The sequence below is a fragment of the Theobroma cacao genome, chromosome 6, assembly GCF_000208745.1.
Source record: "Theobroma cacao cultivar B97-61/B2 chromosome 6, Criollo_cocoa_genome_V2, whole genome shotgun sequence".
Lineage (NCBI taxonomy): Eukaryota > Viridiplantae > Streptophyta > Magnoliopsida > Malvales > Malvaceae > Theobroma > Theobroma cacao.
In genome coordinates, this window is record NC_030855.1 from 22445313 (window position 1) to 22465936 (window position 20624).

Consider the following 20624-nt stretch of genomic DNA (forward strand, 5'->3'; position numbering starts at 1 on the left):
ATTTCTCAAATGATATTTAAATACTTTTGTTAATTAATAGGGAAGCTTCAAATTTTAATGCTTCAATATACAAGTAATGCATAGAAGTAGGTCTGATTCCTATGAAATTTGTTGTGTGTGTGTGTGTGTATATATATATATATATAAATTGGCATGTATATTGCAGCAAGCAGCATAAGAAATAAATCTGAAACTATATAGTAATTACAAGGGTCAACCTCGTTAGTACCTAGTATTTCAATTTGCTAGTACCATGTTTTGATTTTTACCCAAGTACGATCTGCTTATTGTTAACATTCCTGGTAAACCTGGAATTTCTGTTTCCGATGAACATTTCAACTTTTTTTTTTTTTAGTAAGCTACTCTGTTTCCCTATAAATACTCCTTCTATTGGGGTTGTAATGAGGCACATCAACTTTAGCAATATGGCATCATTACAGGTAGAAGAGTTCAGCCACTCTCTTTCAGAGATTAGTCTTCAGGAGCTTGTGAAAGAGCCGATAATCACAATCCCACAAAACTTTATTCGTTTAGATCAAGAACCTCCTTCTTCCCTCCCTTACGGTAGTCCCTCGCCAATAACTACCCCGACCATCGACATGACTCGATTGGTTTCCGGGGAGGATGATGGTTTTGAACTCGAGAAGTTGCACTCAACTTGCAAAGAGTGGGGTCTCTTTCAGGTTATAATTCTTCTCAATTCACCCTAATTTAAGCTTCATCTGTTCAGTAAAAACATGTTAGCAAAGGGATTCTCAGTATTCTTTTGGATCTTGAGATGTAGAAGAGAGAGAGAGAGAGAGATTTTACTTCCAAGATCCAACTAAAGGGTCAAACTTGCATGTGCATGAAATTTGCTTCATGTCTTATTCTGAAGTAGTGAAGTTCTTTTAACGATATGTTATTGCTATGTTCCGACCTTGACAGAGTCTCAAGGTTTGGACCCATATGTCAATATTTGTTTGTTACACTAGGATTAGAACAAAACAAAAAATAAAGAACAAAACTGTTTACAATAAATCAATATTGACGACAATAGAACCTAAGAGGTTTGTGGAATTGCTTTGCAGTTGGTGAACCATGGTGTTAGCCCTTCACTACTGGAGAAACTGAAACACGAGCTGGAAGAATTTTATAAGCTTCCCTTGGAAGAGAAAATGAAATACAAGATGAGACCAGGTGAGGTCGAAGGGTACGGCAATACGGCCAGAGAAGCAGGAAAACTTGACTGGGCTGACAGGTTTTATATGATAACCAACCCTATCCACAGACGAAAGCCTCATCTCTTGCCAGAGCTCCCTTCATCCTTAAGGTTTTCTCTCTCTTCTCTTTTATTTTTATTATTATTATTATTATCATTTTGAAAAAGCTGAGTAAAAAAGCACATCAATAATAAAAACAGACAGTCAATGATGGTTAGTTGAATATTTATCCTCTTTTTGATAATCAAAAAAAAATTTAGTAGAAGAAATTTTTTTTATAAAAAATTAATATTGTTTCTATCACTTTGTGAAAAATATTTTTCATTATTAGCAAAGTTAATTGGGGGTTAAAATGATAAATAAAAATTGATTACAAAACAATACTGTCATTTGATTCTCACTAATTTCGTATCAAAATTAAGAATGAAAACAAAAATTTACAAAATAAATAATAATATTTTTCAAAACATTTAATCACATATCTCTAATGAAATTAAACTCTAATTTTTAAAAAAATTTCCATCTCATATTTTTTTACCATAACACTATAAAAATGTCAATATTTATCAATTGTAAAAAAATGAGAAAACTTATATTTATAAATATGTATTCATTAAGTGATGATCATTGAAATATTTTTTTATTATAATTATTAGTAAGATTTAGTCAATTTATAAATAATTTTTTTGAAAAGCAGTTTTATTAAACACTAATTAAATGAGAGAAATTAATCCCCAATATATCTTTCATGAGAAAAGATCTAGTGTTTATGGGTGGCACATCATAAAATTCGTAATCCTCTTCTATGGAAAAGCCTTTGTTTGCTAAGAAGTTGGCGAGAGTGTTTCCTTCTCTAAATATGTGTCGTGTTTTGACTTCCCATTAACGCTGGAGTAGATATTGGATATAAATAAAAATTTTAATTGTATTGAATGATTTTATTAAAAAATATTTTTTTAATATTTAATAGTATTGAATAATTTAAATATTATTATTTTTACTTAAAATTATTTTAGTTAAATATTAATATTTTAAATTTTTTTATATTTTAAATTAAATATTAAATAGTTTNTAAATTTTTTATATTAATTAAATATTAATATTCATCCAACTTATATTATTAGATTTAGTATAAGAATGTTTTTTTAGTTTTTTGAAAAATATCTTACGTCTCGTAAGGGAGTAAGATATTTTACGTAATTAATGGACTTTTTTATTGACTCATAAAATATTTTACATTTGAAATAAATTTTTCTTTGTTCCAAACAAATATAAGTTCTAAAAATATTTTCTAAAAAATATTTTAGTCAAAACAAAGAGACCCTTATGTTGGAAACATTTGAACGAATAGACAAATTTCCTAAACCTGGAGACAGGTTTGGCACTCTATGTGTCAGCCTATCTTAAAACTGATTCTACCCCTATCAAATTAAGAAAGTTACCCAAATTGACCGCTATATATATCCATTTAAAATGATTTGAATCTCTAAATCAAAATTTTATTTTATTATTATAAAATTAACATATTGTCGTCAAAAGAAATGAATTGGTTTGTTTATAAAAAATATGTCAATTATATAAAATATGATACGTAATTAAAAATTACTATATGACATATATGAATTTATAATTTTCATTAATGTGACTTGATAATTATTTTCAAAACAACTAAATCAGAATGTTCCCATAATAAATTTTAATTACAGAAAAAATTCAATCTAATAACTTCTCCATTTTTCCGTCTTTTTAACCCATTGACAAACCCGGTTGCAAGTCTTAATCTATGGTCCTGATCTGCGGCCTGCACAAGTGAATTTTACTTCAATACCATACAATCTACTATCCTTTAATCTCTCGTGCTTTTTTTTTTTTGGCTGTTGCATGCAGAAATACCTTGGAGTCGTACCTCTTGGAACTGCAGAAGCTTGCCACGAAACTACTTAGTTTGATGGCGAAAGCTTTGAAAATAGATGTGACGGAGATGATAGAGTTGTTTGACGATGGGATGCAATCGGTGAAGATGACGTACTATCCTCCATGTCCACAACCAGAGCTGGTGATGGGCATTACTCCTCACTCTGACGCAACTCTTCTCACCATACTGAACCAAGTGAATGGAGTAGATGCCCTTCAGATAAGGAAAGGTGGAGTTTGGTTTCCCGTAAGCTTCGTCCCAGATGCCTTCGTAGTGAATGTAGGAGACATTCTTGAGGTTTCTCTTCTCTCTCTCTCTCTCTCTCTCTCTCTCTCTCTCTCTCTCTTGTTGGCTTTAAGGAAAATAAAAAAATTGCTGTGATTAAATAATCTTTACAAGAAGAGATAACCCTACCTACCTAACTAGCATTGTCATAATTTTCCGAATGTTTTTTATTGGTTTATTCTTTACAATATAGTTGATCTGATTCTTGATTTTCATTGCTGCCAGATCTTCAGCAACGGGATTTATCGCAGTATTGAGCACAGGGTAACAGCCAATTCAGAGAAAGAAAGAATCTCCGTTGCCTTTTTCATCAACCCCAAGTTTGAGGCTGAGGTTGGGCCTTCACCTAGCCTGATAAATCCGAAGAACCCACCATTGTTTAAAAGGGTCGGGATGGAGCAATACGTCGAAGATTTCTTTTCCCGTAAGCTCAACGGAAACACATATCTGCAGCATATGAGGATTGAAAATGGAGAAGGCAACTCTGCTTGATGTTGAAAACTACTTTTATATGTCTATATATATGCTATATGGTTCGGTAATAAATTGAATCATATAAAATATGTGTAGCATATATATATATATATATAGTTGGTGTGGTATGAAAATAAATGCAGCTTTGATTGTATGTAAGATGAGACGTGAGCCCAGCTGCTTCTGTAGGGCTTCGTTGGAAAAATAAGTTGTTTGTCATGGTTTGTTGGATATGTCCAGCAGTCCCTTGAATAACATTTTACTAAAATGAATAAAATGTGTGGAATTGTGTGGTTAATTACTAGTATGTTTCACAATAAATCAAAGCGTTTAAGCAGCACATGAAGAGCACGATGTATAAGCGTGTGATCACAATAAAACTAGTAATTGGTTGGTAAACTCACATATCTTTAATTACAATGATCTTTTTCAAGGAAAAACTTAATCTAAAAATTCAATTAATGATACTATATATATCTTAACCTTAAGAAATAAGGTTGATAAATTAATGTATCAATAGAAATATTTATATAATTTTATCACTGTCTAACAAAAAAAACTACTATCTACGAGTTTAAATTCAATATTGAACGGTCATCAAAAGGAAAATCAAGGAAGCAAGCAGGAGTCCTGCACAACGAAGCAGGTATGGTAATATTGATGTTTTCCAAAACGGTAGGAATAATGAACTCCAATTCTGCTGGATTATTAGTTATTAAAGAGTTATTTATTATCTTTTTGATCATTTATAAGTATGTTTATTTAAATTACTTGTTGATTGAGAGTGATTCGACAAGTACTGTAAGTTGATTCAATCTCTGAACTCTCAAATTGGCAGATGACAAATCCAATACATGTTGCGGGAACCAAATGAAAAGGTGGATCAAGTTGCTAAAGGAGTACAAATTAAGGTCACAAGACATGCTGCTGGTGTTTGAGTGAAGACGTGATGCAGGAACAGAGTTCTGAGACAATTTTTGTAACGGGAATGCGAAGGGAATGGTAAATAGGTGTAATAGCTGGTTGTACGCTGATGGTATGTTGATACTTATATGATTATGATGCTGCCTTGGGATAGGAATTAGGAATGCTGTGTGATGGGCTGGTAACGCGAGGTCATGTCTACAGCTTGAATGTTCTGTCTAGGCTGTAGAGAATTTTTACAGCTGCATTAAGACTAAGATTTTTACAGGGAGGTCCAATGCCCCTTCATTAATGGAATCGTGTTCCATTTTTTTTTAAAAAAATAGAGGTCTCGAAACATCTCTTTCATTTAGAAATGGTGAAAACAAGCGATTTGGAAGACGGAGATGAAAAGCGAAAAAGGCATAGCAAGGCAAGTGTGAATTCCCGACTTCCAACTTCCAAGCCCCACAACACATGGTAGTCATGCACAACAGATGATTTCATGACACTTCCTCCCAGCACCGCCCTTCACAGTCAATCATCAAATAAACCAAAAACACTTTCCTCTGTCCTATCGAAGCCCAAAGCATGGAGTCATCCATTTTGTCCCTTTTGATTCTCTTTGCAATCCCTGCCCCCAAAACTCCTCAATCGAAGCCGCCAAGGCATTACAACCTACCAGCTAGAACTACAAGAGACCAAATGATGATCAGAGTTACCAACCATAACGTAATGCAGCAGCGGCCACCACTGCCAAATCCTGAGCCCATTCTGCTTGAACTAGCCCAATTTCGCAGCACAACATTCTCTACAAGCCCAGGTTGTATTGGAAACGGTTTAATATGTTTCCTCCTGTGCCAGAGAATTGAACGTTAAATCTGAGTAATTAACTGGTCTTTGTTGTGGCAATGTGCAGGGAAGAAGCTCTTCAGGTGCGAGACCAGACCCTGGTTCGAGAATGTCGTCTTGCCCTCGAGCTTCTTAATGGTTTCCAATTTCTGCTAAGAGAGAAGCCAACATGAAGGGGTCTATGGTTTTCTGTAACTGGTAGGGTGAACTGCTTTGACATTTTTTACTACGTACTCACTATTTTCAGTAGTTTGTATGGAAACGTGCTTAGGCCTGCTGTTAATTGGCAGGTGTCATGACTTGCCGTTAAACCATTTGGATTTCCCAGCAACATAGCATTCCTTTTTAATCTAGTATCCTTGTTTATAGCAGCTGTTCATGATCTTCTCGACAATCCACGATTCCATGGAAATTTTAGTTTCTCGACAAGGCCCTGTATTCTCATACAGTTAGTTTCATTGCCCGGGGCATGCAGGAACTAATTGGTCAGATTCAGTCTAGAAGTTCAAGGTTCATTGTTTTGGTCTATTAGCAATCAAATTCCAAAACCAAACCAAACCAAACCAAACAGCAGATTCTGGAACTCATATAGAAACAAATTAACCAGATAAATCCAGTTTGACATGATTCCAGGTTAAGTGAAAGGGTAACCCTGTCATTACCTTTTAGCAAGATTAAGAGATAAATATCACAGGAGGCATTGTTTCCAAAACCATAGAACAAAAAGGACTCGTAACTGATAAGCATCCTATGAATGGTCAAACCGAAATTTTGAAGGAGTGCAGTATAACATTCGCTGATATAGCTAAACGTTCTTGTAGAAACAGACAGAAGAGAAACAAATGAGAATGCGAACAGAGGCAAAAAGAAAGGCCACAAGTGCTTCACGCGTCCTGAAAAGCAATTGGGCGTCCGCTCAGCATCTAGTAGAGAACTCTATACAAGTTATATGGTGTAACGATTCTTGGCAGCTTTGTCAAGCTTCTTTGCATCCTCCTGAAAGAGCAAATGGAAGTATGAGTTTGCAACCCACAACTTGGATATAAACTGAAACAAAAGATTTGGGAAATCAGCATAATATGAAAGATCTGTACAAATTCAAAGAAGCCATTACATGAAATATGAAGCCTATTGTGTCGTTGCAATCAAGCAACTCTTTCCACTGTTTTCCAATGCTTAACTGCATCAAAAACAAAAACCCATGAAAATTGGTTTTAATATTGCACAAGCCATTTTTCCTAACCAAGTAACTCTTAGTCACCTGGGCAGTTTCATTGGCAGCATTCTTGGTCCACAGTGCTATTTTTTCCTGCCTGCCTCTCACACTGACAACTGCTCCACAGATCTCATCACCATACTCGAACTGTTCTCCAATCAAAGCCAGCAACTAGTACAGCAGATACATAAGAGATCAGGCCACAGTGTCCATTAAGCATCAAATTTCACATATACAAGATAGCACGACATTAGCTGAAACAATACCGTGTACAGCCAACACGTATCTGACTTCCCCCTCGGCAAAGTTACAGTCCACTTTCCTCCATTAGCACAGACAGGGTCTTCCCACTTTGGCTCGATTTTATATTTGAAACAATGAAAGTCTGCTCCCACAGCCAACTTGCTTGGATGATGTATGTTATTGTAAAGACTGTAATCAGAAAAATTCAAAAGGTAAATCTTCAAGTGACATTCACAGGAGAAACAAACAGCAACTAACCAAAGAAGTGAATCATGAAATCAGTAATCAATGGCAGCAACATGGTCACAGTTACCATAGCAGTTCTTTGATGATCACAAAAGTTATTCACCTAGAGGCAGCAAGCAACAATCCCAAAATTTTAATAAACAAAGATTGAGTTCCCTTATGTCCAATAGTGCTTTCCACAAGGTTGAATGTATTGGATTAAAAGAACAAATCACTTCAATAACATGCAATTGTATGAAACGGGGGCCAAGGAAACAGATCTCTGTGGAAGGCAGGTCCAAAATCCTTACACAAGACATTTTTCAACGACAATAGTGAAAACAGCTTGCACTGAATTCCATCATATATCAAATAAAAATAGTCCTAGGAACAATTGACAAATAACAAACCTTCAATTCCAGTTTTCAGAAAATATCTCCAATGTTACCGAAACCCAAATTCGGAAAAGAAAAGAAAAGAAAACGAAAAAAGATCTTCTCTTTCAGATGCCTAAAGCTAAAATCTAGCATATCATCGTAATAAGGAAAAAGAAGAGAAAGAAATCAGCCACAGAACTAAACAAAACCAAAAACAAATGATAAATTTCCATTGTCTTAGCGACCCAACCTTCAAATCGAAAATTTTTAAAAAAAAATGGGAAAAGCATAGGAAAGAGAAAGAAGAGGAAATAGTAACCTCCAGAATTGTTCGACGGAGGCGAAAGTGTAAATAGGTCGCATAGAGCTACCCCATATAGCTTGCTTGGATTTGGCAGATGGGTTATCGAACCAGAAGGTCCAGGAGTGCTCCAGCGGGTGGGGCTGCTCAACTACACCTTTCTTTGAGGAAGACGACGTCGAATCATCCTCTTCCCCTACGATCTCACCTTCCTCCGGCTCCTCCTCTTCGTCCTCTTTTACGTTAGGGTTAGGGTTCTTGTTCCCTTCTTCACTGATGCTCAAAGATTTGAGATTTTCCTCCACACCCATATTTTCTCTCTCGCTCTCTCTTTGTTTCACTTTCTATTAGCTTCGGGTTTCCCCTTTATCAGCAAACAGAGGCTTCCTCTCTTAATATTTTTGTGGGGTGATAATTAGGGGAGCCCAACGCCTAAGACCCATGGATCTTATATAATGACCCAATTCAAATATAAGAAAAAAACTTTTATTTTATTTTTTCAATGTCTATTTTCCTTTCTATGAAATAATACCATATATTCATTTAATTATTTATAATTTCTTATGTAATTCCATCAAGAGAAAAAACTCAGACAGATCTTCCTCCGATCCCTTCAAGCCTTTCTTCCCTCCGCTTCAGCAACTGGGTTGTGTCCATATCTCGAATATCAAATATTTTTATAAGATACCATATTTGGGAATTAAAGTTTAATTTAGGTTGTTAATTCAACTTCTTTGCTTGCATTTTCTTTCTCAAGAATTTCAGACTTCTGTTTCATTGCATTGTTTTCTCTTCGCAGTATCATGCGTTGAAGTTCATAGATATTATCAGAACGTATCGAAATCGTGATGCTGTTGTTGGGAAGGAATTGAAGAAAATGTGAAATTAGTTCTATTTGGAGTTCACATGTAAGTGAAACTAGGGTGTAAGTTCATTACAGAGCTTTTGCTTGTGTAATGTACTGCTCTTGTTGGTGCGTGTTTACACAACAGTGACTGAAATGACAAAGGTTTCGATTATGTGGGTATTGATTGTATAATTAGTAAGGTTAGTTTAAACTTTAAAGGACTAAGGTTTTGATTGTATAATATATGTGACTTTATCTAATGGAAATGGGCTCTTTTAGTTTATGTACACAAAACTACACAGCAATGCCTTTTTAATGACAGCAAACAGTTACGAGACAGACGCTGAACGGTACTTTTGCTTTTAAGTCCAAAATTTCTTCTGGAATGAACAAAATTTCATTGATGGATTCTAGAAAACAAAAGGGAAAAAAGTTACTGCGATAAGATTATTTACTAAAGTAGATAAACCATGTCATTCAAGACTTAATTGCTACAACAAACATCAAACATGCATACAAAGAAAGAAAGCAAGAGAGAAACGCAAAAGGGAGGGTGCGGCTATGATGGAAACTATATTTATATCTTTTCTATATTAAATATACACGTGTTTGTTTACAAAAATACCAATTCCCTGAAAAAATACCTCATTTACAAATACTAATTTCCTTTTTTCCTGACTCCCACAAAAAAAACTATTAACAAGGAGATGGAACAAAGACAGTTGCAATCAAGATGAAAGAAACAAGAGCGCTATATATCTTTATGACAATATTTCTCCCTCTTCCCCAACTTCATTCATAACTGCATCCTCATGGCCGTCTTCAAAATACTCATCTTTCATGAACAAACCCAGCTGGTGCAGTGGATTTTTCCTACCATGCCAGTTATTAGAAAGAGAGAATCCAATCAGCATCTCGAGTTCCTTTAAAATCTCCACATTCTGTTCAATCTCAGCTGTTTTCTCCATCTGAAAATCCAGGCAATTAAGATAATAGCATCAGCTGATGCTCTGAATTCAACTTTTGAATACAGTATTACACTGAGTGATCTAACCCCCTAAAGCCAGTAGTAGAAATATGGACAAAACGAAAACACTAAAATGTTAACCTGTTGCAATGCATTTCGAGCAGCTTCTCTTTCTCTTTCCCGTTGCTTTTTCAACTCGACCTCTGCCTTCATTTTTGCTGCAGCTTCAGCAGCTCTGATTTGAGCTTCAATCTTTGCCTTTTCTGTACAGAATACAAGAATCATCCATAAGACCTCTAAGCACACAATTGCCTTACTTAAATTAGTTATCCAGCTTCAAACAACTACTAGTTAGTCTCCATATCCAGCATCCAAATAAGTATGCACCGAAAGGGCTAGTATTCCAAATCAATCACACAAGATCATGCCTACATAGGTATCTCAGAAATAAGATAAAGATTTCATCAACTTTATAATATTAAAATTTATATAAGATGGGATCAAATTTATTATATTGTATAGGAAGGCAGATATTGTCATCCTGATAAAATTAATATGGTGGACACAAGCAAAGAAATAAGCTGTGCCATTTAACAGTTCATATATAAAATCGATTGAAAATATATGCATAAATAAATAAGTAATAACAATTAAGTGAATAAGTGATTTTCAAACGGCATAAATGTGACTTGAAACACCTTCAGAGAACTTCATTTATTTCTTTTGATTCTATTTGATGAGTATGCAGAAATTTTTCATTTTTCAGAGGCCAAAAGAAAATAAGGAATAAATCAATAAAAAATACCATGAATAATCAGTGTATCATCTACAATGCAACAAATATTAAAGTCAAGAACTAGAACAAGTGTGAAGCTTAATATAATAGATCACCTTCTCGCTGCCTTCTTTCCAATTTTTCCTTTTGCTGCTGCATCTTCACTGGATCAACTTTATCACCCTAAGTAACAAGGCAGCGTAAGTTATTGCTATTCAACACTAATTCAACACCACACAACATAAGATATACAACAGGCATCCACAATATACCCCAGCAGAAACTTACATGATCCAGTAGTCTCTTCTGCTTAGCTTTCAAAATGGTGTCAGCAAAACGGCTTCTCAGCATTGCAGCTCTGAGAGCCTTCTTCGGTGACATTTGAATGGCAAAAATAGGAGTTAACAATCCTACATCAAATAATGAAAAAAAAATAATTAATTGAACGTTCCACAGAAAGAATTACAATGACACCACAAACCACATCCATTATTGAAGGCAAAAGGAAGAAACTAACAGTTAATATCTGCAGATAAACTGACCTTCACCAGAACCAGCATCAGTTGCAGGAGTTGTAAGTTGAGAACTCGGACAAACGTTCTCATCATCCAGAGCACTTACAGCCCCTTAACATTTTTAAAAGCATTTCAATACTCGAATCAAGAATCAAGTAGAAAATCATGAAACACGATCAAAACGTTTCCTCACCATCAGAATCTGGATCAGACTTGGTCATTTGTGATGTCAATGTGCTTTTAGCCGAGCAATCCTAGATTTTAATATAAAATATCAATAACATATCTCATGGCACTAATCATAACAATAATCATGCTACTATAAAAGCACTATGTATACCAGTTTAGAGGCATCAGTTCTACACGCTCTAAGATCTCCACCCAATGATCTTTCTGAAGTCACATCTAAACCAATAAAAAAAAAAGGTAAGTTATGGCCTAAAATAACAAAACTTAGGTCGCACAAGAAATTATCAACTAACCGCTGGAAGATGCATGGTTTGAATCACTTGGAAGGCTACATTGACACTTAATGCTGCCACATGAACTGCATTTGCAAGCATCTGGACTCAATGGTGGCTTGGCATTGATAGAGCCATGAGCACGCCCACCACTAGTGGTGCCTATAAGACACATCGCAAATTAGCTCCCCTATAAAGAGCCATAAAGCAGAGACTTTATTCTGCCACTTCATACCTTTTTGTAAGCTTTTTCCTGCCAACCTGCTAACACACTTCTGTGCCGGTTTAGGAAGCTCAACCTATAAACAAGCCAAGAAACTCAGCATCAAAACAAAATGCAAACTTCTATTATAACAACATAGAATGTGCAAAAACATAACTTAAAAGCCAGAACTAGGATGCTTACAGCAAAAACTACATTAACTATAACTCTGACTTACTTCGCAATTGTAAAATCCAACATCTTTCTTCAATAATTAAATCAAATTACAACAATCTAAATCACCACAAATAAGCATAAGCATGTATGTTTAGAAATACCATGAACGGTACTTCTGCTGCTCTTGCATTCAAAGGCACCTTCACAACCTTATCCTCAGATGGCCTTGATGACTTGGGCAAAGAGTCATTTCGGGATAGCTGGCTTTTAGGACAACTCTGTCTTGATTCATTAACATCTTTCAGTCTCACACTCAAATTTTTCCCATGCCCACCTTTAAGATCTTCTTGATTCCATCTGTCCTCCAAAGATTTCCACCTCACCTCAAAAAACTCATTCATTTCTTCTGCCATTTTATGAACATTATTAGAAGCGGGATTATACAGCATGGCATTAGAAAATGTCAGATTAATATCAGCCACAAACTCCTCAATGCCAAGATAAGCATTCTTCACTAGCTTGGACTTAATTGTACCCAAATCCATAGGGTTCTTTACTATCGAGAAATAATCAGGAATCCCTAATGCTTCAGGATCCACTGGTTGATTAAAAACCCAACCAGCTGGATGTTTCATCAGTGCTTTCAGTAGGGCAGAACACTGCTGAGTCATACCACGATCCATCTTTTGCCTCTTCTCAGGTTGACTGTCCACAATCACCCCTTCTGGTCCACGCTTGTAAGCACCTGAAGTCCCTTTCAAAGTCCCAGCAGATGATGTCTTTTTTCCATCGAAAGAACTGCTCAGTTGCTGCCCAAACTCAAAAGATTGTGGTGCAGAAATTGCTTCTATCCTTTGAGAAGGGAACTTAATCTTCAACCTCTGCTTTGGCACAACACTTTCCGCAGCAATCATTTTGTGATGCCAGACACCAGGAAAAAACTAAAAAAAAAAAAAAAAATAAAACAAGCCCATAAAATTTCTTGAAGCAGCTACAAACTACCTATAAGTTATTAAATAAAAATAATACATAAAAGCATGACTTTATTGGCAGGATCAATATCAAAACAATCAGACAACATAGTTACACAAAATGCTTATCACAAAATTCATCAAACAAATGGTAACATGTCATGCTAGCATGGAATCATGAGTAAAACTAAGAAACTTCAATAGAAGCAAAAGCTAACCAATTGCAATAGGGGTTTCTTCATGTCCAAGCATTGAGAAGAAACCAATAGCCCAAACCGAAAAACCAAGTAAAGCATGAAAACCCCAAAATTATACAAAGCCAATTATTTTATTTTATTTTTCACGGAAAAATTAAAAAAAAAATCTTAGGGCAAAAAGTTGACCAACAAAGAGCAAAATTTCAGAACAAACACGACTACAGATATAATAATAATAAAAAAAGAAATTCAATTTGGATCAAGCATTAACAAAACCCTAACGGAGGTTATATCTAATTTAAACTGAAAATTCTGGAACTTAAACACATAATTTTGAATAAATACTTCGAGGAAACAAAAAAAGAAGTTACGATGAACAAAAATATTCAATTTAAACTAAACCCCCCCCACCCCCCCCCCAAAAAAAAGTAATAGAAGAGAACTAATCAGAAGCTCACTGATGACAAACCCCTAGCCGACTCATTCATGACAAAACCCTAGCCGACTCATTCATTCCAACATTATTTCACCAAATCAAACAAAAGCAGAAAATTTAAACCGATTCGGAAACAAAAGTAAGCTAGGATTTTGTGGAACTTACCGAAAATCGAATCAAACAAAAAAAAAATCAAATTCGACCAATGGATCGCTCGATCCGCGACGGCGATAGAGCTACGAGTGAGCGGAGAAGCGAGACGTGAGTTAAATCCAAAAAAAAAGAAAGGAGAAACAAGCAAGAAGAGAAGAGAGAGTGAGAAAAAGCTAGGGTTTATCTCCTCACCGCTACTCTTACTCCACTTCCAGAAGGAAAGAAGCAAGTGCAAAACTCTCGACTAGGGTTTTATTATCTATCTCACTCTCTCCGTGTTGACGCAGACTTTTTTTTGTACCTTTGCTTTTTTATCTGGATGATTTAAATAAATTTTAAAAATTGGATAAAGATAAAACGTTAATTTAATTTACTCTAAATCTAAATCTAAATTATTATTATTATTGAAAATATATTATTATTATTATTCTCAAAAAGTATTATAGTCCTTTTATATCTTTTAACATGTAATTTTTAATAATTTGCTATTTTATTAGTATTTTAAATATCTTCTTCTTTATTGGTAGTTTTTTTTCATGTCACTTTCACCTTTTTAAGTTTCTTAAAAAAAAAAATAAAGAATGACCTTTTGTAATTATACATTCTTTTTAGCAAATTAACAATTAAATATTCTTAAAATGTAATAATACATGATTTTTTTTATAACTTCATTATAAACTTGTTGGTATATTTATATTAGTAATAACACTTAATAGAATATTTAAATTATTCAACAAAATTTAAATAAATATTTAATTAAAATTTTATATTTTTATTTTAAATTAAATATATCTTTATCATTAATAGTTGATTAATTATTATTAATTAAAATAATATATGTAATTTTTTATATCGCGTAACATGTCATTATAAATAATGACGTAATATATTAATATAACATAATAACGTTGTTACATGACAATTGTGGTCATAAAAGGACAAATGCTATTTTGATAGTTGTGCTTAAGTTATAAATACTTATTTAACTTAAAATAAAAATATAAAATTTGATTGAACTCAATAAAAAATATTTTTTTTAAAATTTTTTTAAATAATTAAAGAACTTTTTTAAAGCATTATGTCTTTATATTAATGGAGATATTCAATGACCTATGATGTTAAACTTACAATTAATTGAAAATTTTAATAGTAATGTAAGTAATGTTTTTATTTAGATAAGTGCACGTGACCATAAATTTAGAAGTACTAATTCATAATCTTTTTCTTTCTTTGTTTCCTTTTCTTTTGTGTGTGTGGTCGAAACTCAAAAGAAAGAATGCCAGTAAGTTAAACAGAACTGCATCAAATTGTCCTTGTTAGTTAGTATTTTCTAGTGGAAAGAAAGCAGTGCCCAGAAAACTGTGTTTGTGCCATGATCTTGTTCTTGAAGCTTCATCAATCCATAGATTTGTAATTATTCGGGTAGCTTCTTCCTCCAATAATGATAAGTACCATGAGTTTGATTCTTTTGAGGATCAACAACAATAATAACATTAACACCAGAGGTGTTTAATCTAAGTTGCCTGATAAATATACAGATTACAACATGAATTTGCTTTGCATTATGCAGCTGTAAAAATCAAATTCCAGGGTCTCAAGGGAAAACGAAATACTTCCTATGCCAAACAAACTGGAAAAGCTGAATGGCAAGCAATATTTCTTTCACCTTTCTCAAGGATTTATCAGGGGATGCCTCAACTCCTCTCTGGAAGCACTGTTATAATAGGCGTACAAGGCCAATTGTACAGTCCCCAAAACTGTTCCAATTCCATTCGGAACCTGTACCAAGAGAAGAATATTAGAAGAAGACTCGGATAGTTATTGCTGGAGACCAAAATTGGGGGACCTTCGGTAGTCATGACCCTGATAGTGATTAAATCAGTAGGCATTGGAACAAAATAGATCAGTGGAAAAGAAGGGAAGAGAGAAAACTTACACAGATGAAAGCATCATGCTTGAACATTCCATACACATAGAAAGCCAGACTCATCAAGAATGTTGCAAGAGAGAGAGAGAATGGCATGTATTCAACACTTTTCATTTTGATCACCAAATTCTGGCATGGGAAGGTACAGAAAACAACATAAGTGAGAAGGAATTCTGCAGTCTGGAGGGTCGAAATATATATCAGAAACTGTGATGAACTTACAATTACGAGTAGAGGAGAAGCAAACATGGAAACCAGAGATGCAACACTTAAATATCCAACAAAGAGTTGCCGTGATGGAGAGTCCAAGAATCTCAGGCTCACGAAAACTATCAGAGCAAATATTGCAAAAACTGATATCAAGAATCCCAGCATCTTCAGCTGCAAACAACATCCAGAGGACAACAGACACTCATGTTAAATTCTATAAAAGGGCATTTCTAAGACCATCCTGCCATTAAACAAATTATTAAATTCTTAACATAAGTACCTTCATTGGCTTTGCAGCATATCTAATAAAAATGCAGATGTAAATCAATTGGAAAACTGCCCCAGTGGAATTGACTGTTGCCACCAGGATAACACCAGGTTTTACAAGGGGCATGCCATACCAGAGACATATCAAGCAGTTCAAGAGGGCACATATGTAGGGCATTCCTGAGAACTGTTCTGTTGACTCATTTCTGATTATTCTCCGAAATGTTGGTCTGGAAGAAAAAGAAAGAAACTCTCGTAAATGAGCCTTTCCTGTTCAGCTTTCTCGTATGATCTTTGTTACATCCTTAGAGAGGTTTAAAATAACTTACATAGGTGACAGGAACAGCACAAAAGCAAAGATGTTACCTGAAAAAATTGAAATCAACAGATGAGAATTAGAATACTCTTCAAGCCATCCTGGCGATTCAAATCAAAATGGAAAAAAGAATTGATCTTATAAGAATGTGTTTCAACAATGAAATTCAAACTTCCTATCACCCTTTGCTGTTTTCTCAGCAATTTATGAAGATTATGTTCCTCTGCAAATTCTAAACAGTTGAGCAGACAAATGGATAACTGTAACCAATGCATCTAAACTGTTCCAGGGTCTTGGATACTGATAACTCTATCTCAAACCATCAAATTGTAGTTCATTTTTCTATTCCATGATTATTTTGCTAATATCTGAAATCAGCCATTAAAAGAAACAGAACTAGAAGCAAGAAGAAGAAAGAATTGGTATGGAAAATTGTCAAACTGGAAAGCCTCATCATGTAGAATACTTTACAAAACAGTTGTTTAGCTGATTGACATTTCAAAATATCGGGCAAAACTAGACATCAAGCATAACATGAGAGGTGAAAAAGGAAGCTCGAGAGACAGATAACAGGGAAAATATTGACAAGCTACCTGCAACCCCAGCTGCATCACTGCAAACTGCGTAAACTGAAGACAAAGCTGTAGAAGACATTTGCAAAACTCAAACTATGTCTCTATCTTTTCCCCTCTTTCTCTCTTCCTCCTTTGTACTTTTGCACATAAATCCCAAGAGCAAGCTTCTAATTATACAAGACACCAGCTAAACGATCAAGTCACATAAAAAAAAAAAACAGAAGCAACTTTTCTGTTTATTTTCCACTGGATAGATTTCACAAACCACTAGTTTTCATTGTCCAATCATTTCTCTCTGGGCACTATTATTTGATGCTCTTTTACTGTTGTGTGTTGATCACAATCTATCAGTTTAAAAAACATCTCAGCCTAGGCCAATTACCTTCTACAGGCAAAAAATTAAATGGTTCAACCTAATCCAATATATTTCTACTTTCTGATGCATCACTGCCATTTTCATGGATATTTTCCACAAAATTAAAGAGATAGAAATCAAACCACAAAAACTGAAAAAAGAAAAGAAAAAAATAAATAAAAGAAATGTCTGTTTGCCCTTAAAGAAAAGTTAGTTAACACATACGGTGTAGAATGGAAATCAACTTTCCTGGCGCAGGATTATAGACAGATCCAAGTGGGGCTGGTCGACTTGTCTCACCTGATGTGAGACCTTTCTAACACACATACAACGCACAACCACTCCATATACTCGTGTAAGCCACATGTTCTATTCGTGCCCAAAATGTCATAAGTGGATGTATCCAACCTTTGGATTATTCCATATCCTATCCAAGTCTTCCAGTCTCCTCCACCTCTTCTTATATAAACCTCAAAGTGGAAAAACAAATATATTTGGGGTTGGGGAAAATGTGCTGTTTCTTCTTAATAAAGTTATTTGCTTATCACAAAATTAGGATTAACATGTATATGTCATACATTTGTCCCCTTCCTTCTTTCTTTCACTATATTCACCAGTCATCTTTCATATACTATATATTAGTATGTATTTGTTATACACAAAAAATAAACAATCTTATGCTAAGTTCTTTTCATTTTTGTTTTTTTGGTATTTAAATGTTTTATGCAAGGAATTAAAGTAATAAGAAAACAAAAATCTGATTTTCAAAATTATAACCATTTTCCAGTGTCTATGATATAGTATAATAATGGACGAAATATAAAAATTAAATAAATATTGTTAAATAAAGACATAATTTCTACAAAAATTTTGAATTATTTTAAAAAAAATTCAATTAATTTTTTTATTGTTTTTGCATAAGCTTTTATTTTTTATTTTGATTTCAAAAAATCTTATTATTAATGATTGATTAATTATTTTTCCACTTTAAATTAATATTTATTATTTTTATATTACGTAATATAATAATATATCTTAATGAATAGTAATGTGTAATAGGATTACGTGTTAATGTAATAATTTTACTTTTCTGTCAATACTATTTGAATATAAAATAATAAATATAATTTTCATTAAAAACATTTAATTAATATTTAATTATAATCGGTTGAATACAACACTTGGTTTAAATTTTTAATAAAAAATAAGAATTTATTAAATTTTTTTAAAATAATTCATAAATTTCCTAAAAGACTATGGGTCCAGTAAAATAAGTTTACATCTTAGTAGTACGCCGGACTGTTTGACTAATCGTCCGGTAAAATAAGTGTACCTTTGGGTTTGTTTGACCCACGGAAATGGGACCCATCAAATCATCCCACCAATTCTTCCCGCCCAAAAATTTGGGCCATTAATAGTTTCTTCTGCAACATCGGAACCTCCAATCTTTCTCGTTTCTCTGCAAATACGATGTTCAGAGAGCAAGATTAAGGCGCTGGTCTTCAGTCTTCACTCTGTACTGTTACAAATTCTAGCCCCCGAAATCCAAGCTGATTCAGGGAGAAGAAAAGGAATGGGGATACAAGGGCTTTTGCCTCTATTGAAATCAATAATGGTACCAATCCATATCAAGGATCTTGAGGGCTGTAGTGTGGCCATTGATACCTATTCTTGGCTCCACAAAGGCGCCTTGTCTTGCAGTACTGAGCTCTGCAAAGGATTACCCACCTCCAGGTCCCTCTCTGCCTCTCTTTCTTTATACCTTATAAATGCACAGGCACAGCCAGTGAATATCTGTTTGTGGGTTGTTTCGTTGGGGATTTCCAGGTTTTGGATGAAATAAGGTAATGTGTATTATTTCAATGATGCTGCTGGCCTGAAGAAGTTGCCCTCTTTTTCTTTAGGTTTGCCTCATTCAGGTGAAAAGTATTGAAATTTTATCAATTTGTGTTATTTGGGTGATGGGTTTTCTTTAAAATGATCAAAAGCATGCCTCTTTATATATTCTTTATTTTTCTTCTATTGCGAAAATGGGTTATTGTGGAGTAATTTCTTTGCTGATGATTTTAGTTTATATTTCGTAATTTAGGGAAGTTTAACAGTAAAAGAGAAATGGGTTTTCTGGAATTTATGGTCTGGTAAAAGATTGTATATTTTCCAAATAATCAATGGGCATAATAAAGTGTATTTATGAAGGGGTTTATTTATTGGAAAAGCATACTTTTTGAGTGTTTTATTAAGTTCCCATTTAATGGCAAATCAAACCATCCATATTTTAGTTTCACCTTGTTTAATGATGAATGAAGAAGCTTTTCAAAAAAAACAAAAATGATGAATGAAGAAAGAACACACGGATGAAGGAAAGATTTATTCCTCTGCTTTTATTCATTCTAACGTGGGTGCATTAATTTGTGATCCTATAGGCACATTGAGTATTGCATGCATAGGGTAAATTTGCTGCGACATTATGGTGTTAAACCTGTTCTTGTCTTTGATGGGGGCCTTCTACCAATGAAGATTGAACAAGAGAACAAGCGTGCTAGGTATGTTAAATATCTTTTTTAAAAATGCTAAATTTGATTTGGATTTAATATAAATATGAATTGATCTTGCCTTGCTATTCAACTAAGAAAATAGGTAAACTATTTAAGAAGTTGTAGTCCTAATTTACATGGCATTGTCCTCTTTTGCTAGCTGCCTATCCATTATAGGGATCAAGATTTATATATTTAACTTACATTTGATGTACTTTGGTGTGCATAAAGCTCTGCTTCTGTATTCATCAGGTTCATAAATTATTTTTACTGATCATTCTTGTTCTGATAGAGCAAAAATTTTGGGTCACAGTGACTCCATTGTTGTGATATATGCCTGTGACCAGGATTTGGAGAGGCACTGTTACTTGAAACCTCTTTGAGAGAATCTATGTTTTTCATCATATTGCGTCATGTAAGGAATTCACTAAGGTGTTGTGATTGGTTCACAGCAGTTCCCCTTCATACCAGCCAACCTTATGTCTATTTAAGAATGTACAAACTCAACCTGCCTTTTGTTTGTGCTCTATTGTGATTTTTCATCATATTGCTTCATGTAAGGAATTCACTAAGGTGCTGTGATTGGTTCACAGCACTTCCCCTTCATATCAGCCAACCTTATATCTATTGCACAAACTCAACCTGCCTTTTGTTTGTGCTCTATTGTGAACCCCCCCCCCCCCCCCCCCTTCCGTTTCTCTCTCTCTCTCTCTAGTTTAGGTGTCAGGGGGGCTAGTTTTACACAA

The 20624-nt window shown here is 34.3% G+C and overlaps 6 protein-coding genes across 8 annotated transcripts in view; 3 read left to right on the plus strand and 3 right to left on the minus strand.

The window, feature by feature from the left end:
- On the plus strand, window positions 422-4153 carry LOC18596585 (protein SRG1). The gene is made up of 4 exons (XM_018122967.1): window positions 422-683; window positions 1071-1312; window positions 3090-3414; window positions 3628-4153. Exons 1-4 carry the CDS (start codon window positions 426-428, stop codon window positions 3892-3894), a joined length of 1092 nt encoding a protein of 363 aa, XP_017978456.1. The 5' UTR covers window positions 422-425; the 3' UTR covers window positions 3895-4153.
- LOC18596586 lies at window positions 5188-5977 on the plus strand. Its single transcript, XM_018123049.1, has 2 exons — window positions 5188-5602; window positions 5699-5977. The coding sequence occupies exons 1-2, from the start codon at window positions 5371-5373 to the stop codon at window positions 5785-5787; spliced, it is 321 nt and encodes a 106-aa protein (XP_017978538.1). The 5' UTR covers window positions 5188-5370; the 3' UTR covers window positions 5788-5977.
- LOC18596587 (eukaryotic translation initiation factor 4E-1) lies at window positions 6266-8478 on the minus strand. The gene is made up of 5 exons (XM_007025165.2): window positions 8012-8478; window positions 7114-7279; window positions 6893-7018; window positions 6746-6811; window positions 6266-6627 (listed from the first exon to the last, which is right to left on the minus strand). Exons 1-5 carry the CDS (start codon window positions 8302-8304, stop codon window positions 6577-6579), a joined length of 702 nt encoding a protein of 233 aa, XP_007025227.2. The 5' UTR covers window positions 8305-8478; the 3' UTR covers window positions 6266-6576.
- On the minus strand, window positions 9401-13974 carry LOC18596588 (transcription factor GTE12). Its single transcript, XM_007025167.2, has 11 exons — window positions 13707-13974; window positions 12099-12878; window positions 11794-11857; window positions 11580-11720; window positions 11438-11502; window positions 11291-11351; window positions 11125-11208; window positions 10871-10992; window positions 10699-10765; window positions 9949-10070; window positions 9401-9808 (listed from the first exon to the last, which is right to left on the minus strand). Exons 2-11 carry the CDS (start codon window positions 12849-12851, stop codon window positions 9602-9604), a joined length of 1686 nt encoding a protein of 561 aa, XP_007025229.2. The 5' UTR covers window positions 12852-12878; window positions 13707-13974; the 3' UTR covers window positions 9401-9601.
- Window positions 15086-17509, minus strand: LOC18596589 (bidirectional sugar transporter SWEET2a). Its single transcript, XM_007025171.2, has 6 exons — window positions 17008-17509; window positions 16428-16464; window positions 16112-16328; window positions 15844-16002; window positions 15631-15750; window positions 15086-15473 (listed from the first exon to the last, which is right to left on the minus strand). The coding sequence occupies exons 1-6, from the start codon at window positions 17066-17068 to the stop codon at window positions 15366-15368; spliced, it is 702 nt and encodes a 233-aa protein (XP_007025233.2). The 5' UTR covers window positions 17069-17509; the 3' UTR covers window positions 15086-15365.
- LOC18596590 (exonuclease 1) overlaps window positions 18778-20624 on the plus strand; it is a 6700-nt gene continuing 4853 nt past the window's right edge. For all 3 annotated transcript variants that reach the window (XM_007025174.2, XM_007025172.2, XM_007025176.2), the window contains exons 1-2: window positions 18778-19078; window positions 19768-19887. In XM_007025174.2, the coding sequence (XP_007025236.2) occupies window positions 18918-19078; window positions 19768-19887 (281 nt within the window). In that variant the 5' untranslated portion in view covers window positions 18778-18917. The remainder of the gene's footprint in view (window positions 19079-19767; window positions 19888-20624) is intronic.